Source organism: Acinonyx jubatus, chromosome A2 (genome assembly GCF_027475565.1).
Source record: "Acinonyx jubatus isolate Ajub_Pintada_27869175 chromosome A2, VMU_Ajub_asm_v1.0, whole genome shotgun sequence".
Classification (NCBI taxonomy): Eukaryota; Metazoa; Chordata; class Mammalia; order Carnivora; family Felidae; genus Acinonyx; species Acinonyx jubatus.
Genome location: NC_069383.1, coordinates 156335401 through 156354689, shown reverse-complemented (window position 1 = coordinate 156354689; position 19289 = coordinate 156335401). Strand labels below are relative to the sequence as shown.

The window sequence follows — 19289 nt, the reverse complement described above, 5'->3', positions numbered from 1 at the left end:
TGGTAAAAAAAAAAAAAAAAAAAAAAAAAAGTAATAGTGTGATGGAAGGTGCAATGTGCTTTGGCAAAAAGAAAAAGGACAGTAGTGTAAGGGGCTGGGGAGCCTCAGGAGGGACCATGGGGCAGGCTGCCATATTCAAGCCAAGCGGTCAAGGTGAAGGCATTGGTTTAAGCCCCCTTAGTATTTGTGGGCAGAGGAAACAGTAAATGCAAAGGTCCTGAGGCAGAAATATGCCTGCCTGACCTATCTGGGGAATGGCATAAGGAAACCAGTATGGCTGGAGTGGAGAAGATGAGGGGGAGACAAGGAGGAGCTGAGGGTAGGGTGGGGACCCTGCGGAATGAGCGGGGCTTTGCGGGGCCGTGGAGAGAACGGACTCAGCTGCTCACCAGCGCCCTCTAGCTGCTGCAGGGGGGCGGGGGACAGTCTGGAAGGCCAGGGCAAGAAGAGGGAGGAGGTGACTGCATTGGTCCAGGCCAGCAATAATGACGGCTGGACTCCGCGGTGGCTGGGAAGGCAGAAGAGTGGGCAGACTGGGGATGTGTTACTTCAGGGAGATTTCAACGCCTGCTGCCGGTCGAGTGTGGGTGTGAGAGAGACAGAGGAGCCAAGGTCTTTGGCCTGAGCCCCTGGAGGGACCGAGATGCCACGCACTGAGAGCGGACAGGTTTAGGGGAAGGTTCGCAGCTCCTATCTTCTAAATGATCTCTTCTTGAACACCTTCGAGGGCATTCGTTTGTTGGCTGACTGTTCTTTGGCTCATTCATTCTTTCCCCTGTTCACCAGCTTGCTCATCGATTCATGCGCTCATTGGTTGATTTGTCCATTCACTCATTCGTCCGCCCAGCAGGTGCATCAGCAGCATCCGACCAGCATGGGACGCGGCAAACGTCTCCCAGGGCACCACTCCCTTCCCACGCACAAAATTTTAAACACACATGCCCGCTCGGCGGCAGCTGGCCAGCCCTGGTGGCGGGACCCTCTCTCCCTCATGTCCGTCGCCTGCCTGACCTCACAGCCGTTGAGAACCCCAGTGGGGCTCCTCACGGCCCCTTCTCAGTTGGGGCATTTCTGGCAGCTCCCAAAGACGTGGGATCCGCAGGCGTCCATAGGGCATGACAAAGAGTTGAGACTTTTGAAGGTCTCAGGTCAGGTTGGGATGCTCCGTGGGGAGGAGGAGGGAGAGCTCAGTCACAGTGGGCGGGAGGCTCCCCACCCCCCACTCCTGCTGGAGCCCCACCGAAAACCCGTTCCATTGCCAACCAGCAGGTGACCTTGGCCAAGACACCTCGCATCTTGGGGCCTCAGTGCCTCCATTTGTAAACCGGGACAACCACACTGCCCACTCACAGGGCCGCTCACAGAATACGCCTTAGCCCCATGCTGGCCACCATGGCCATCATAATCTTCTACTAGAACCCCCAGTGCTCCAGTGAAGACCGAGTTCATGTGCCAATTTATCGAGCAAGTCTTTCCTGATCACTGGCCCGGAGACATATCCCACAAGCACAGCACCCACTGGGAAGCAAAAGGGAAGTGCATGTTAACTGAACACCTACTACGTGCCAGGTCCCTGCTAGCTGCATATCACCTGGATTGTATCTCACACTCACTTGGACCCACACTCCCCTTCTCTATACATTCTTGTCTCTAGCTTTTCTCTGTGGTCTGGAATGGCAATTGCAGGCAATTCTTAGATTTTACAAATCTTTTCATAAGACAGGGCGCCTGGATGGCTCCGTCGGTTAAGCGTCCGACTTCAGCTCAGGTCACGATCCCACGGTTCGTGGGTTCGAGCCCTCCGTGGGGCTCTGTGCTGATGGCTCAGAGCCTGAAGTCTGCTTGGGATTCTGTGTCTCCCTCTCTCTCTGCCTCCCCCACCCCGCTTGTGCTCTGTCTCTCTCTCTCTCTAAAATAAATAAACATTAAAAAAAATTTAATAAGAGATTTTATGGAACCCAACAGATCCAAAACATTATCATTTCAACACAGCATCAGTATAGAAATACGTTAAAGAGACATTTCACACTCTTTTTCTTGGGCTAAGACTTCTAAATCTGATGTGTTAGAAGAATGAAGCACCTCTTTGCTCACACTGGCTCTGCCCAAGGGATCAAGAGCCACAGGTGACCAGTAGCGGTCTGGAATGTCCTGCTGTGAGGACAGAAGCCTGTCACCACCAAGGCTTAAGATGGGGACTTGGGGCACTTTGCATGCCCCTGAAATCGTCCATAGGTTGAAACGGGTCCTGCCCAAGCTGCGGGTTGAATTGTGCCCCTCAGAGAGACGTGTTCCAGTCCTAACCCCTGGGATCTGTGAACGTGACCTTACTTGGAAGTTAAGGGTCTCCGTGGATGTAATCAAGTGAAGATGTGGCCCAACTCAATCAGGGTGGGTCCTAAATCCGGTGACTGGTGTCCTTGTAAGAGGAGAAGAGCCACACAGGTGCACAAGGGGAAAAGCGTGTGACACAGACGCCGGGCATTGCCAAGGATTGCTTCGAGCTGCCCAGTTTTGACACTATGTTACGCGGCCCTGGCCGACGGATATAGCCCGTGCAGAGCTTCCGATCAAAAGTCATCTAAAAGGAATCTGATTTTCCTGAAGAGCTGGTTGTGATGGCAGCTTCCATTCACGGCTCAGCTTTTCCTATAAACGACTCAAATTCCAGAATTCAGCAGTATGTTCGTCAGCTGCAGACGAGACGGCTTTGTGAGGTGCTCATCGGCTGACTGGACCGCGCGGGAGAAACACCAACTGCGCAAGGCTGTGCTCGCTGCGGTCCAGGGTTCGACGGCAGACGCACGGCTCCGGCCTCATTCCGAAACGCTCAGCTGGTCTCACTTACGGAAACGCAAGTCAAGTCATTTCCTGGTCAGAACGGGAATTCCAGAGGTGTCCTTTGGGGTACTGGCCGGAGCGGGGGCCCCTTCCTGTGCGTTTCTGAGCCATCGGGCAAAGGGGCTGGAGTTTGGTGGGTTTGCCCAGGGCAAACCTGGTCCGGGGACACCGAGCCCCTGGCCTACGTTTCGGACCCGTCTGGAGAGCTGAACGTCGCCTGCTCTGTTAACAGAAAGGGCACGGGACAGCCATGGCTCTTAGTCCGACCGCTTCCTACTCTGGTTTCCCGTCCTTCCCCTTATCACGTGCTTATCCCACACCAGCCTGGAACTACATTCTCCAAGGAGCAAGGTCTCTTACGTCGGCCACCAGTTCACGAGCAGGGTCTCCCACGGGCAAACCATCTGTGAGTCTCTCTCATGGCTTCTTGGCTGGCCCCCCTGTTATGTACTCACCTGGATCCCCCAGCTTCATATGCCGGAGTCTTATCCCCTAGTGCCTCGGAATGTGAGCCTCTTTGGAGCTAGGTTCTTTAACGAGCGAATTATAACGCAAACTCAGGTCCCGTAGGTGGGCCCTAATCCGATACTGACTGGGGTCCTTGTAAGAAGAGATCGGGAAAGACCGTGTGAAGACACACGGAGGGGTCTATCAGCCTGGTCTACCGCCTTGGAGGGAGGCCTCAGAAGCAGCCAACCCTGATGGACGCCTTGAGCTAGGAACTCCAGTCTCCAGAACTGTGAGAAACTAGATTTCTGCTGTTAAGCCCCCCAACCCTATGCTATTTTATTACGGCAGCCGTCGCAAATGGATGCTCTCTCCCCGTTCCACAGAAAGCCCAGCTTAGAAACAAACCCCTCCCGGGGCGCCTGGGTGGCTCAGTCGCTCGCGCGGTGGACTTCAGCTCAGGTCACGATCTCACGGCTCGTGGGTTCGAGCCCCGCGTCGGGCTCTGTGCTGGCGGCTCGGGGCCTGGAGTCTGCTTTGGATTCTGGGTCTCCCTCCCTCCCTGCCTCTCCCGTGCTCACGCTCTGTCTCTCTCTCTCTCTCTTTCAAAAATTAAATGAACACTAAAAACATTTTTTTCAAAAACCAAAACCAAAAAACAAAACAACAAACGCCTCCTCCGTGAAGCTTTCTCTGCTTTCCACCAAATTCTTCCCAGCCTGTACAGCTATCAGAGTCCTCGTGATCAGTCTCTTGTTGCTTTTTTTTTAAAATATTTTTTACCTACTTGCTTACGTACTTTGTTATTTTTTTAAAAGAGAGCGAGAGCACAGGGTGGAGAGGGGCAGAGGGAGAGAGAGACAGAGACAGAGACGGAGAGAGAATCCCAAGCAGGCTCCACACTGTCAGCACAGAGACCAACTCGGGGCTCAGTCTCGCGACCCTGAGATCGTGACCTGAGCCGAGATCGAGAGTCAGACACGCAACTGATTGAGCCACCCAGGCGCCCCCAGTCTGTGTTGCTTTTAAGTAACTTTAACCGTAGTTAATTACTTTTCTGATTTCAAAAGAAATGCCCGTCACTAATTTGTATGTCTTAGAAAATTGTCGTGTAGGAAGTGAAAGAAAATCCCTCACACTTTTAAGTACCTCTCGTACTTAATGTTGTTCTTGCAATGGGATCATACATTTTATATAATGCCGTGCCGCTTGCTTTTTTCACGGAGAAATCGCTTTCAAACATCTTTCCACGCGAGCAGCAGCCATGTTCTTTTTCCTGGCTGCGTAACAGTCCATCGTATGTAAATACTGCAATTTCTTCAGTCGTCTCCCCATTTCTGGGCATGCGGGTTGTCTCTGGTTTTCACTTTATTTTCTTGTGTGTGTTTTCACTTAAAAGATTTTAAGTCATCTCTCTACCCAACACGGGGCTCCCACTCACCACCCCTAGATCAAGAGTTGCACGCTCTACCGACAGAGCCAGCCGGGCTCTTTTGGTTCTCACTTTTCTGAACACCAGAGACAACGCTGTTGAGAAGAGGCATCGATCTTTTGCACACGTGGAAGAACTATTTTTGCAGCAGAAATGCCGGGTCAAAGAATGGCAACATCTACAGCTAAATAATACCCAACCACACGGTGGAAACCGTGCAAACCAAACTCCTACGCTCAGCACACGACAATGCCCATTTCCCCACATCCTTGCCAACATTGGGTAGTATCACTTTTCCGTCTTTTCTAGGATGACTGATGAAAAATAACCTCTCCATCAGTGGGGAGCAGGTACCCAATCTTATCCACAGAGGCGATCCTGACTTGAGTATGCCAATCTTTTGGTGTGTGAGCCAGACTGACGGATCAAACACACAGAGCACTGTTGGGAGTGCTCCCGTTCTTGAACTTGCTGTGGGAGGAGGGACACAGATGCACCCACAAGTCGAAATAGGTCTAGCTCAGCATTACAAGGCAAAAGAGGGTTGTGGCTAGAACTTAAAAATGCAAATTGAAACGAGCTTGAAGGTATCATTACAGACCTACTTAGCTGGGAAAGGGAATTAAATGGGCAATACGCAGTGGCTGGGGAGGGGGGATCCGTTGAACGTATGAGTGCCTGGCAGGTTTATCCATGGGTTCGGTGTTTCTGAAACCCAGAAGGGCTCTGTGAATAATGCGTTGAAAAGCTGTTGATATCTTTGATCCTGTAATTATCCCCAAGGAAACACGCCCAAAGGGTGGGGGCAGTAATTGAACATAAACGCTCGCCGTGGTGCTCCTCTGGAGGGGCAAAACACTGGAAACTCCAACACCATAGGACAGAGCCACGGCTAAGCAAACAACTACGGGGGCGCCACCCTCCGGGAGGATGTGACTGCCGTGGAAATGATGTCCAAACCCAGCGCACAAGGTCAAAAACCAGGGGGGAGCGAGAACAGCAGCGTATGGGATAGTTGGTGCCTCCCCTTCCTTCCTCCCCTCCCTCCCTTTTAAAGGCTTTGTCCCCGCAAGGTCATGTGTTACTTCCCCTGCCTGGATGCTCTCCCACTTTCATTACTGGAATGTTTAAAAACCCACTTCAGGGCGCCCGGGTGGCTCAGTCGGTTGAGCACCTGACTCAGGTTGGTGTGGGCTCAGGTTCGTGAGTTTGAGTCCCACGTCGGGCTCTGTGCCAACAGCATGGGGCCTGCTTGGGATTCTCTCTCTCTCCCTCTCTCTCTGCCCCCCTCTCCCGCTTGCTCTGTCTCTCTCTCTCTCTCTCTCTCAAAGAAAAAATTTTTTTGTTCAAAATATAATCTAGTCTCTCCGGAGAAGGTCGGAAGCAACACAGTCTCAATCAGGAGGGGCGCGCAGGGAAAGAGCAAATGTCCCCTCCTCCCCAGGCTCTGCCCTTGGCAAGAACCAACAGCAACAGACCGAGCACAGCCTTCTGCCTGGCTCTCTCTGCTTTCACGGCCACGGCCAACTCCTATACTCATCCTGCAGTCCTCAGCTTCAATGTCGCCTCCTCCGAGAAGCCTTCCCTGACCACCCCCCATTCTTCCAGAGCACGCCAAACCCGGGGCGTCTCCTCAGCAGCGCCACGATCACGACAGGCTTATTTCGGGAACTACCTGTTTAACCTCTGCGTCCTGCCCTGGACCGCAAGGCCCACGCGGGTCGGGATTTGGTTTCCCATCCTATTCACAGCCGGCCCTTCGTAAGAGCAGCCCCTCCGTGAGTACTGACGAATCGTAATATCATTACTGGGAGCTTATGCTGTGCCGGGCGCCCTTCTGAATGCTTACTGTGGATTATTTAGTTTAAGCTCCACGGACGGTATCAGGAGAGAGGCGCCCCTGTTATTCCCATAATCGCGTCACCTCCTCCAGGAGACAACGGTGGCAAGGGGCAGAGGAGGGATCCAAGGGCAGGCCTGGAGGGTCCCAGGCCTTCAGCGCGCATCTCTGACGCCATCGGTGACAACCGAGCGCCAGGATGCAGCTGGACAGACTCACCCACGGAGGCGATGTCAGCCAGCTGGTCCTCGGCCTCCTCGGGGTTGAGCAGGTCGGTCTTGCTTTTCTTTATGGTGGCTCTCCGCAGAGCTCCAACAATGGAAACATGGCAAGAGAAAAAGACGTTACCCTTTTGGACACCGGAACCACACCTCGGCGCCCCTGCGTCCTCGGCCCCAGGTGTTGTTCTGTCAAGGATGCTCTGGGGGGTGTTGGGTTTAACCCTCACGGCAACCCGGTTTGGTGGGAGGGAAGAGTATGCCCATTTTGCAGACGGGGAGACCGAGGCTCGGGGGGGAAGGGTTACGTGACTTTGCCCAAGGGGTCAAGACGAGAACCACGTCCTGTTCAGTCTGACTTTAGAGACTGAGGTCTGGGCTCTCAGTTGTCATTGCCCCTGGGGGATGCCTGGGTCCGGATATACAGTGACCCCTAATGAAGGCAGCCCACCCTTGACCTTTAGTACGCTCGCCAGGCCGGCCGGGACTGCGGATCCCTTTGCTCAGTGTTTAGGTTCCGCTCCTCCCCCACGGGCTCTCCAGGGGACAGTGAGTTCAGGCACACGCTTCCAACAAAATGATTTAGACACCCCCGTGGGTCACCTCTTCCCCTCCCCCGCAAAGAGTAAAATCCATTTTGTAACCCTCCGAGATAAACCCTAGCTCCTTTACTTCCTGCTCTCGCCTGGTATTTTCGATCCAAAGCCCTTGCTCTGTCTCACCGAATTTCCAACCGTGAGACCACGGTCCTGAACAGTAAGCCGGATTCTTGGCTATTTATTTATTCAGCAAACACAGATGGTGAGTCATGACCTTGAGTCAGGTAGGCGTTGTACTTGCAAGCATTAATGTAATCTTCATAAACTATCCGATGAGGTAGGTATTATTATCATAATGCCCATTTCACGGATGCGGAAAACTGAGGCACGGGGTTAAAGCAGAAAGGGCAGGCCAGAACACGAAAAACCTGCGCCGACGTCCTGAAATTCCCGAAAGCCGCAGATTCCTGCCATTCCCTGTATCCTCCTGGTCCTGACCTGGTCTTGTGTTTGTTCTTGGTGTCACTTGGGCTCTGAACGTCCATCCCCTGGAGGCCCCTGAGAACCAAACAGCCTGTTCCCCCAGCACTGGCTGCTCTGGTGTCCCCCCAGGAGCCACCTCCTCACCCCCCCCAAGCCAGGTTCAGAGCAGTTACCATCAAAGGGATGCCTCTGCTCCCCGTCGGTTTCATCCTCGGCGAGGATCACCTCTTCTGAGGAGGAAGAGCACAGAGTTAAGCTCCAGCGTCTACAGGGCTCTCCTGGGACGCGTTCCCTCGGACCAGGAAGGGCAAGGGTCTGCCCGGCCACCTTCGCTCTCCTCTTGCTGATCGCGGCAGCTCAACCAGCCAGCAGGGTGCTGCTCGGTTCTTCCCGCCTCGCAGCCCACGTCAGCAAGAGCAGAAGAGCGAGCACCGCCTCCACGTCCCTCAATAGGAGACCCAGCTTCCTCATAAGGCCTTGCCTGATTCGGCCCCCGCCACCTCCCTGCCCTCCTTTCCTCCCCATCTGCCCTGCGTGTCCCTGCTCCAGCCACACCGGCTTCTTTGCTATGACTCAACGCTGCCCCTACCCCAGGACCTTTGCACCTGCTATCCCCTCTGCCTGGAACACCCTTCGCTAGACATCCACACGGCTTCCTTCGGGTCTGCTCGGACATCACCTCCTCAGAGAGACCCTCTCTGACCAGCCCACCTCCTCCAACTCTTTTCTACTTCCTAAGCTGTGTTATTTTTCTCCTCGGCACTGGGGAGCACCCCGCGTTGTCCGTACTTGTCTCTTTTCTGTCTCCCTCACTAGAACGTCGGAGCCCCACCTTTTGTTCTGTCACATCCTCAGAGCCTAGAGTGGCGCCTGACACAGAGTGGGTGCTCCATAAGCATTGGGAATGGCTGAGCCAATAAACACGTGCCCGCTGCGTGGACTATCTCACTGCACACTCCACAGCCCTGGAAGGTAGGCGTGAGCGCATCTCCATTGAACCACCCAAGAAACCGAGGCACAGGGAAGGGAGGTACGCTGCTAGGAGGCGGCAGGGCTGGGACGTAAACTAAAGTTGACGGGAACAGAGGAGGCGATGTCCTATCCTGGCTTCACCCCGGAAGTCCCGCTGCCGTAGCCCAGATTCCGGCCTCTGGGAAGTGGGGCTCCTTGGTCAGGGGCCCTCTTTGCTCCCCCCCCCCGCCAGGCCCTCCCCTCACCCACCTTCAAGCCGCGTGCATGACTCCGTGCGCGATCCGGGGCCTGGGGATTACGGTTCCCAGGCCCCAGGATGAATGGGCCTCACCTGCTTTTGAGATCCACTCCATGTACCCGTTGAGCTCCCGTTCGATCTGCTGCTGCCTCCTCAGTTTCAGAAAGGCCCGCCGGTTCTCAACCCGCTCCCTTTCTTTGGCAAACTCCCTGCAGAAGCAGGAAAGAGCAGGGTCTGGCCGTTGTAAACGTTTTAGGGACTGTGTGGGTGTGCGCGCGCGCGCGTATTTAGGGGTTCGAAAACCCCAGGAGGGCAGTGGACTTTAACACGAGGAATCAGGTCTTCTGGGAGAGCACCACAGGGATGGGGGTGTTTCTGCCAGCTTCCCACATTATCCAACAGCTGCACCCCAGCTAGAGGAAAAAAGTCAAACCAAAGGCTGCACACCCCCTTCTCATTCTCTGCACTCCCGGGTGAAGAAGCCCTCTTTTAGGTCAGGCCAAGGAGACATAAGCTGATTTCCTGCCACAGCCTCCCTTCCCTCATATGTGCCCTCCCCCACCCTTCCCCTTCCCCTCTCTCCTCTTTGTGTTTGGAACATGCGGTGGCTCTCTTGTGAGTGTGAGGCAGCCACTTTCAGACCATGAGGCATCCACGAAACCGAAAGCCTCTGCCTGGTAAGGACGTCAGAGCAGAAAACCAGAAGGAACTGGGGTCCCTGATGGCACCGTGGAGCCACTAGGCCGCTCCCCAGACTTCTTGTGATGAGAAAAAGAAAATCTATTTATGAGTAAGCCAAAAAACCCCACAAAACACCCAATACCCGATCTTAGGGGTACGGGACAATATGCGTCATGGAAATGCATGCTTGACTGTATATTGAGATTTTGCATTTGGAAAACAGGAAGGGGAGAACCCAATCTACTGGTTTTTTTTTAATGTTAATTATAGACAGTAACGCTCTATAGAATTTTCTTGTGTGATGGGCTGTGTGCTGGGAAAGACTTCTGAATGAGAGGTCTGCATTGGAAAGAAGCTCCCTTTTCCTGGGTGGAGGTTGCTCAATGCCAGGGGTGCAGGGTTGTGAGTCGAAGTTGCACCGGATTTCAGCCCCCTTGAGCCCTTTTGCTGGGTGCTGTCAGCAGTGCACAGCCTGTGCATCTGTACCTGACTTGCTAATAACTTTCTGGCTAACCCAAGACAAGGGAAGAAGCCTACTCTCTGCCTCTGCCTGGAGTATGAAAACAAAGGTTCGATGGCCTCTTTATGGTCAGAAGATGGTGAGGGGGAGTGGGATGGGGAGATTACCAGACACTTACCCTGACAGCACACCCAGCACGAGGTTCAGCATAAAAAAGGAGCCAATGATGATGAGGGGGATGAAGTACAACCAGTTCCAAGTGTTCCCTGAGGCATCGTTGCTCTGTGGGAGGTGAGAGGGAAAGCGGGTGAGTGTTCAGTGGGACTCAGGTATGACCTGACAGGTGGGAGAAGGGAGACCTCTGCCCTCAGATGTCCGTGGCCCTGTGGAGTCCTGGAGCTCTGGCAGCCCAGACAAGGAAATAGAACACAGGATCAACTAGGGGGGGAAACCTGAGAGGTATCATTGGAAGCACAAAGCCCCCTCCTAATCATGTAGCCCTCACAGGACTCAGGAACCAGCATGAAACTCAGAACTTCCCAGACCAAAATCCATGAGGAGAGAGAAAAAAAAAAGCCCAATCAAAATGTACAAACGAACCCCTGGTTCCCTCCTCCCCTCTGACACAGTCACACTTTTCCCTTCCAGGAGGGTGCATGAAGGCAGAGTCTGACTCCCGGGTTAAATCACCAAGACAACCAACAGGGCTGTGAGCCTTTTCCTCAAATGTCTCCCTCCTCTGTGCCCTGCAGCCTCAATGTCAATCTCAAAAATATTCCTGGAAGCGCCCAGTTCAGTTTTCAAGGTGGGGAGAAGTCCACAAGTAGAACATTCTTCTCTGGGAGAACAGAACAGTGTGCCAAGAAGGAAGTAAAAGGAAGGGATGAAAATCCAGGAGAGAGAGAGAGAAAGAAAGAGAGAAATATAAAAAAGCAGTGCTTATGGAGTACTTACTCGTGCCAGACACTCTTCTAAGTACATCAGCCATTAGCTTAGTTAGTCAGGATACCCTATTTTATCATCATGCCCATTTTATGGCTGGGGAAACTGAGGCCCAGAAAGACAAAAGTGCCAGCCCAAGGTCACGGAGCTAGCTGGTGACGAGCATGGGATTGGATCCCAGAGCCCATGGACTTAACCTCTGTGCTGGAGAAGCCTTGGCATCAGCCGCCGGAGCAGGGGAGCTTTCGGGTGGCTCATCAGCTCTGGGCCATCTGCACAATGTGGGGCCCCCAAGAGTGGCTTTAAAAGCTCACCTTTGAAAGCACATCACCAAGCAGAAAGGCCCGAATGAGAAGGACACATACGGCCAGGTGCTGGAAAGCCTAGCGGATCTGTAATCGTCACACGCTGCTCATGGGAGGGTGACATGGTGGATGAGGGTCCTGTGTCTGGGTAATGAAGAACCACAACTGTGTGGCCTAAAACAACAGAAATTTATTGTCTCACGGTGCTTGGAGGTCAGACGTTCAAGATCAGGGTGTCGACCAGGCTGGTTCCTTCTGGAGGCTTCCAGGGAGAACCTGCCCCATGCCTCTCTCCTGGAGTCTGGGGATTCACTGAAAACAGCCTTTAGTGGTTCCTTGGCTTGCAGAGGCATTGCTGTGGTCCCCACCCTCACCTCCGCGTGACGTCCTCCTCGTGTGCATGTCTGTCTCTGCGGCCAAATTCCTCCCCCACCTCCTCCCCCAGCAGTCATACTGGATTGGGGTCCCCCCTGATGACCTCATCTTCCCACGATGACCCCACTTCCAATTAAGGTCACATTCTCAGGTGCTGGGGGTTGGGACTTCTATGTATGAACTGGAGGAGGGAGGACACAGTTCAATCCACAGCACATAGTCCAACCACTTTGGAAGATGGGTTGGGAGCTGCTGCTGAAATTAGTCACGTCCCCACACGACCACCCGGAGATTCCCCTCCTGAGTCCTGGATAGTTACCCAACAGAAACGTGAACCTGCGTAAGCCAAAGGCACACACAAGGTTGTTCACAGTGGCGATCTTCATAACAGCCCCAAACTGGAAATAATCTGAATCCCCCTCGACAACAAGAGAGAGGATAAATAAATGGCACAGCATGCAATGAATGACCGCCACTTGTCACATGAAACCTTACAGAGTGCGTGTCGAGCGAAGGAAGCCAGACACAAAGGAACATGGATGTAAGATTCCGTTATACGAAACACAAAAACAGGCCAACCAGTCAACGATGCTTGAGGTCCTGATGGGGCACCCTTTGGGGAGGAGGTATAAGCGGGGACATTCTGATCCATGGCACAACATGGATGAATCTTGAGGACACCACGCTGGGTGAAATAAGCCAGTCATAAAAACGCAAATGCCGTAGGGTTCTACTTCTGTGCAGTCCCTAGATTCACAGAGACAGGAAGTCGGCAGGGGCTGGGGGAGGGGGTGGGGAGTCAGTGTTCGGTGGGGACAGAGTGTCAGTTTGCAAGACGTAATGAGTCCTGGAGATGGGTGGTGACGACGGCTGCCCAACAATGAGGATGTACTTAATGCCGTGGAAATGGACACTTAAAAACGGTGAAGATAGTAAATTTTGTGTTCTGTGTATTTCACCGCGGATAAAAAAAAAAAAAAAAGGAAAATAAGACAAACAAAGTCAGCATTCATCGCAGACACAGACAGGTTCTGGGGACAATTAATAGGCCAGGGCTCCTAGCTCCTGCCTTTCTTCCCAGAAACACCCAAAGTTCCGATGCTGTGCTGCTAGAAGGTTCTGGAAAAAAGAATGGAGTCAGCAGAACAGGGCTGGACAGAAGGCACGACTGGCTTTGTGCTTTTCCTTTCCAGTGCTGTGGCAGCTGAGGGTTCTCATGCCTATTTCTTAGGCTAAATATAGTCCAGGGAGAGAAAGCCCTTACCAGCCAACACAAGAAATAGTCTGGGCCATCTCAGGAAACAGGCTTGGGATGGGAACAGAGCAGCGGGCGTGTGTCGGGGGGAGGGGGGGGGAGGCAGGATGGAATGGGGAGAAATGGCTGAGGCCCCTCGGAACCGAGGCGGCCCCTTCATCTCAGACTCTGCCCACACCCCAGCTCCCCAACGGGCTTAGGGTCCTCTGGGCCATGACATGCTGGCCAATGATAACAGACATCCACAGGGCCAGGCACTCGGTCTACCCGAGCTCGTTTAATCCTCCCATGGACCCCCAAAGCTGGTGCGTAATCCTTCCCATCCTCCTGGGTGAGGAAACTGAGGCACAGAGAGGTAAAGTTCCATGCCCAAGGTCTGTTCTGGGTTGCGCTGTGTCCCTCCAGAAGATGTGCTGAATTTATAACCCCGGTACCTGGGAATGTGACTTTACTTGGAAATAGGGTTTCGGCAGCTGCCATCGAGTTAAGACGAGGTCGTGATGGGGGAGGGGGGGGGGCTAGTCCAATATGACTGGCGTCCTTTTAAAGAGGAAAACACCAGGTGGAGACAGGGACGCGCAGGGGAGAGAACAGCCACATGATCACGGAGGCAGAGGGTGGAGAGAAGCCAAGGAACACCAAGGGTCAACAGCCAGAAGGAGAAGCCAGGAAGAGGCGAGGGAGGATTCTTCTCAGAGTCTCAGATGGAGCATGGCCCTGCTGACATCTTAGTCTCGGACTTCTGGCCTCCATGTGATGGCAGCCACAGATGGAAGCCCCCCCCCCCCCCCCCGCCCCCAAGCCCCTCTGTCACTCTAACCTCGGATAACTCTGCTCCAGCCACATGGGCTCCTTTTGGCTCCTCAAATGCACCAGGCATAGCCCCACCCCAGGACCTTTGCACCTGCTGCCCCACCCCCGCCTGGAAAGCTCTCCTCCTAGATTCCTACATGGCTCTTCCCTCACCTCCTCCAGGTCTTTGCTCAAAAGTCACCTTCTCCAGGAAGCCCTCTTTGATGACCCTCCATTGCTAACCCCGTTGCCTGCTCTATCTTTGCCCTTAGCGCTTCACCCTTTCTACGCTTTGTTTATTTCTCCTGATCACTGCCTACCTCCCCAGCTGGGATGTCAGTTCCACAAGGAACAAGGACAGCGCTTTTTCTGGTCCCTGCTGTGTTCCCTAGCACAATGCCAGGCATGCAAGTACTGCTCGATAAATGTTTGTTGAATGACTGAATGAGAGGCGCGTCCAAGTTCCCCGCCCAGCCCGCGTCCTTAGTTCTCAACCTGTTCTCCCTCTTCCCCTCTCCCTTGTTTGATTTTCTCCCCGGGACTGGCAGAGAACGTGTTGTGTTCTCCTTCCAGTCTGGCCCAAATGATTCCATTCCACGCTCTGGATCCACCAACTCATGGAGAAGGAGTTGGTGCAGGGACGGGCGCGGGTTTTGATCACCAAGTGGGCTTCCCGTGGGGTCTGCTCGGGAGCAAGATGGGAACTAGATTTCCCAGGCAGAAAGGCTGGAGCTGCCGTGGCCACGGCGACGGCAGAGAACGTGGGGCGGCCCAAACCTCCCCTCCTGGGTCTGACCTCCTTTGGCAGTTCAGGTAAAGGGCGGGTGTGTGCACGAGTCTGGGTCTGGGGAACGGAAGGAGGATGGAAACTTGCTCACTTGTCATCAGTGACACTGAAAAGGATGTGCTCTTACAGTCCCGTCTTTTCTCCAAAGGCTCAAGGAGTCCTGGTGCCTGGAACACTATTCCCCATTAGTGCTGTCACTATTTCCGGTGACATGGTAGGATGGCCTGTTCTGGTCCCCCTGTGGTTGGCTGACGGCCACACGATGGGTGCTGGCCGGTAAGGAGTGGATGGAAATAGCCGTGCCACTTTTGGACCAGAGCACTGAAGTGTCACTGTGGGACCCTCAGGGGTCTCTCTCCTTTTGGGACAGCGAGTGGCAAGGTCCAGGCGGCTCCAGAGCCGGCTCCCAAGTGACCATGTTGCACACGGCCCCCTCTCCTCCACTGCCAACCCACACTGGACATGGAGCGTGAGCAAGAAAGGAGATTTGTTGTTATCAACGTCGCGGGGACTTTGGGGGATGTTTGTTACTGCCGCCTAACGTAGTTTTCCTGGCCGATACACCCTGCTGTCTCCTCAGTTTACTCTGTCAAGTCCTTCATCTCAAATGTCACTTTCTCAATGACCCTTCCATGGAGCTCAGGAGGCGCGTGTGGAAAAAGAATGTCTCCGGCACGTCCAATGGAGACATCGGTACGCCAAAAGGTAAAGTTCCAGATTACAGTGCGCTACGTGTTTCTGTTCCCCGAGCCTCTGCCCGGAGCCCGGTGTCCCCTCGATCTTGGTGTGGTTGACTCCTCCTCACCGCTCAGCCTTCAGCTCCTACAGTGCCCCCCCTCAGAGAAGCCTTCCTGGACCTCCCGGCCCAAAGGACTCCCTCCAGCCCTGCCAGACATCCATTCTTCTCCCAGCATGCTCTGCTCTCTGAATCACCTAGTCAATTCATACACGTGCTTGTTTGCAAATGGCCTTTGCTCCCTAACACGTCAGCTCCCCAGTGCCCAGCACGGCACCCGGCACGCAGTAGGTGCTTACCGAGCAGCACACAGTAGGTGCTTACCGAGCATCGGCGGCATGGCGAATGCACGGAACCCTGAGGTCCCTGGGGGGTGGACTGTTTAAATAACACTAAGGAGGCGAGACCATGTTTATCTCGGGTCCAAAGGATCACGCTCTTCCCCTGGAATGCGATCCTGCACTATCGCTTTAGTAGAGGACTTCCGAGCCAACGAAAATGCCCCGTGATTTCCACAATTTCCAGACCCGGTGGATGGGGAAACTGAGGCTGAGGAAGGCAAGGTGATTTGCTGGCTCACACAGGGTGTGGAGGGCACAGCTGGGGTGAGAACCAGCCTTCGGGCTTGCAACAGAGTGAATTTTTTTTCCCCTACTTCACCCCTTCGCTGCGTTTATGTAGTGGTTTCCATCTAAAATGGTTGGTCCAGGAGAGCCTTAAAGGAGATGCGGATTCATCCCAGCCTCGGCCCCGGGGCCTCGTGTGGTGCCTGGAGCTCAGCGAGCATTCAGTGACACGCATCAAACAAATTAATGACTGAGTCCCAGTAAAATTCTGAAGTGCCTTCTGTTTTATGGTTTATTTTCCTCTAATGTTCTGAGAACGGTTCATTCAGAGAAAAGTATAGAGGATGTTAAAAAAAAAAAAAATTCAGCTCAGGAGAACACCCAGTTCCCCAGCCTCCCGGATAAAAATGATGTGGGTTTGACCGTGAAAGAGCCAAGGTCCCACAGTGGTGGTGCGGGAGGTCGAATGTCCCAGTTTACACCCATTGTAGATCAGGCAACGCCTGTTAATTATTTTTTGAGTCCTCCTTTACCTGTTTGCTCTCAAAACTGTCCCGGTTTGGATGATAAATTATACAGCCTCTCCGCCTGTCCCCTCCTGGGACCTCACCCCCTCCCTCGTCTGCCCTTACTCTCTCAACCAGCCATGTGAGCCACCTTGCTGCTCCTCACAAATACCAGGCGTGCTCCTGCCCCAGGGCCTTTGCACTGGCGATCCTGGGTCTTCCTTCCTTAACATACTTCCATGGCCCCCCTCACCTCCTTCAGGGCTTATTCGGAGAACTACAACCTCTCACTCTGATGATCCACAACCCCTCTACTGCTTAATTTTTCTCCCCAAGCTCCCATCCCCCTCTCACACATGAGTCTGCAAAGAACCCATGGACTAGCCACTTGTGTTTGTAAATTCTGGCTTTGTTGGCACACAGCCATGTCCATCCCCTCATGTATTTTCTCCGTGGCGGCTTTGCGACTGAGCAAAGCTCACGTTGTCGCAACGTGAGCTGAGCAGTTGCGACACAGACTGTATGGCCCACGAAGCCTAAAATATTTAAGACACTTGACCCTTGACACACACATACATACAATCTCTTCGTTACGTTGTTGATCAACTCCACCCTCCGCTGAAACGTCAACTCCCCCCAGACAGGGATTTTTGTCTTTTCCATTCACTACATATGCAAGGCGCCTGGAAGACCACCTGCACACAGGAGGCACTCAAGGAATGTTTGTTGAATGAATGCGTGATCCCAAGCCCCCTAAATTCCGATGCTTTGATATTGGCCACCGTGAGCATCTATGAATAAAAAAGGTTTAGGTCAAAGACCAGTGTCCACCACGAGCGGCCGTGTGTCAAGGGACACACATTCACAACCAACTATGCACACTTTGCTGCTTACTTAGCTGACGTTAACCGAAAGAGAGAAATAAAGAGTGACAGAGACAGAAAAGGCACAGAAAAGCACAGAGAGGTGGGGAGGGAGAGGGAGACAGAGAAGACAGGCGGAGGAGGAGGAGACAGAGACAGATGTGGAATAAGAGGAACCAAGGCAGAGAGGGAGACAGAAGGGGAGAGTCAGAAAGAGGGGAGGGGGTGTAATGTTTAGTGCCCAGTGCTGGGTTCGAGTCCTGATTTCACCACCCTCGGCTATAGGACCTTGGCAGGTCGTTTCACCCCTCTGGGCCTCAGTTTCCTCATCTGGGAGATGGGGTGAAAAATGTCTTGTCCTGCCACGACCCCCTGGCTGCTCACGAAGGGTCCTGTGTTTTGTTTTTTAAGTTTATTTACTTTTGAGAGACAGAGACAGAGCGTGAGTGGGGGAGGGGCAGAGAGAGGGGGAGACACAGAATCCGAATCGGGCTCCAGGCTCCGAGCGGTCGGCCCAGAGCCCGACACGGGGCTCGAACTCACGGACCGCGAGATCATGACCCGGGCCGAAGTCGGATGCTTAATGGACTGAGCCACCCAGGTGCCCCCATGAGACGTGCTGGAGGGCCCCAGCCTCTCCGCCTCCCGTCCCTGGCATCTACCACCTAAACGTTGCCTTGAGGGTGCTCTGGCCCAGCAGAGCCCTCCTGAGCTTCCCCAAGCCTCCACCATCACAAGCGGGAAAAGACCAATTTTTGGTCATCATATCAGGTGACAGATGTTAACTAATCGTTGTGCAACATGCATACGTCAAATCATTATCCTGTACCTCTTAAACTTGTATCTCAATAAAGCCAAAAACGGGCGCACCCGGGTGGCTCAGTCGGTTGGGCGTCCGACTTCCGCTCAGGTCATGATCTCGCATTTGTGGGTTCGAGCCCCGTGTGGGGCTCTGTGCCGACAGCTCGGAGCCTGGAGCCTGCTTGGGATTCTGGGTCTCCCTCTCTCTCTCTGCCCCTCCCCTGCTCATGCTGTCTCTCTCTGTCCTCAAAAAATAAAAAATAAGACATCAAAAAAAACACACCTTAAAACAAAATACAAAAAAAAAAAAAAAATCTCTGAGGTAGGCTCTTTGGCTCCTGATTTCTATCTTTTCTGCCCCAGACTTTATTTTTTAAGTTTTAATGTTTATTTACGTTGAGAGAGAGAGAAAGCGAGAGTGAGAGAGCCTGAGTACATGAGTGGGGGAGGGGCAGAGGAAGAGGGAGAGAGAGAATCCCAAGCAGGCTTTGTGCCATCAGGCTCTGCTTAACCGACTGAGCACCACCCCCCCCCCCCCCCACCAGGCACCCCTGCTCTGGATTTTAGACAGCTTTAAGAAATTACTGCGTTAAAAAGTAAACTGCTCTTGGGGCGCCTGGGTGGCTCAGTCGGTTGAGCGTCCGACTTCCGCTCAGGTCACGATCTCACGGTCCGTGAGTTCGAGCCCCGCGTCGGGCTCTGGGCTGATGATGGCCCAGAGCCTGGGGCCTGCTTCCGATTCTGTGTCTGTGTCTCTCTCTCTGTCTGCCCCTCCCCCATTCATGCTCTGTCTCTCTCGGTCTCAAAAATAAATAAACGTTAAAAAAAAATTAAAAAAAAAAATTAAACTGCGCTCTCTCTCTCTCTCCCTCCTTCTCTCCCTTCCCCCATATCTATTCCCCAGATCGGGGCACCGGGTCCCACCACGTCCCTGGCTGACAACCACAGGCCATGCTCTCAACCTGCGACTCTCATTTGTAATTCGGGGGCGGGGCGGGGGCGGTAACCTCTCCTTCTCATGTTATTCATAAACCAAGCTCCTGACTTTATTTGGGTTGCACTGGTTTCCCCATCGATGTCCCCTTTCTGGTCCCCTTGCAGTTCCCTGCGCTGCGTCTAGCAATCACATCTCCTTCGGCCCCTCTGGTCTGTGACGGTTTCTCAGTCTTTCCTTGTTGATTGTGACCTTGACGGTCTGAAAAAGGACAGG

General features: G+C 53.5%; 1 protein-coding gene across 7 annotated transcripts in view; it reads right to left on the bottom strand.

Annotated features, from left to right (window-relative positions):
- The window catches only part of CACNA1A (calcium voltage-gated channel subunit alpha1 A), a 281855-nt gene that overhangs the window by 87171 nt on the left and 175395 nt on the right, over positions 1-19289 (bottom strand). For 6 of the 7 annotated variants that reach the window (XM_053219790.1, XM_053219791.1, XM_053219794.1 and 3 more), the window contains 4 exons: positions 10330-10433; positions 9104-9219; positions 7976-8030; positions 6780-6877 (listed from right to left, as the gene is read on the bottom strand). In XM_053219790.1, the coding sequence (XP_053075765.1) occupies positions 6780-6877; positions 7976-8030; positions 9104-9219; positions 10330-10433 (373 nt within the window). Of the gene's footprint in view, positions 1-6779; positions 6878-7973; positions 8031-9103; positions 9220-10329; positions 10434-19289 lie in introns of all 7 variants that reach the window. The other variant, XM_053219793.1, reaches the window with a different exon arrangement.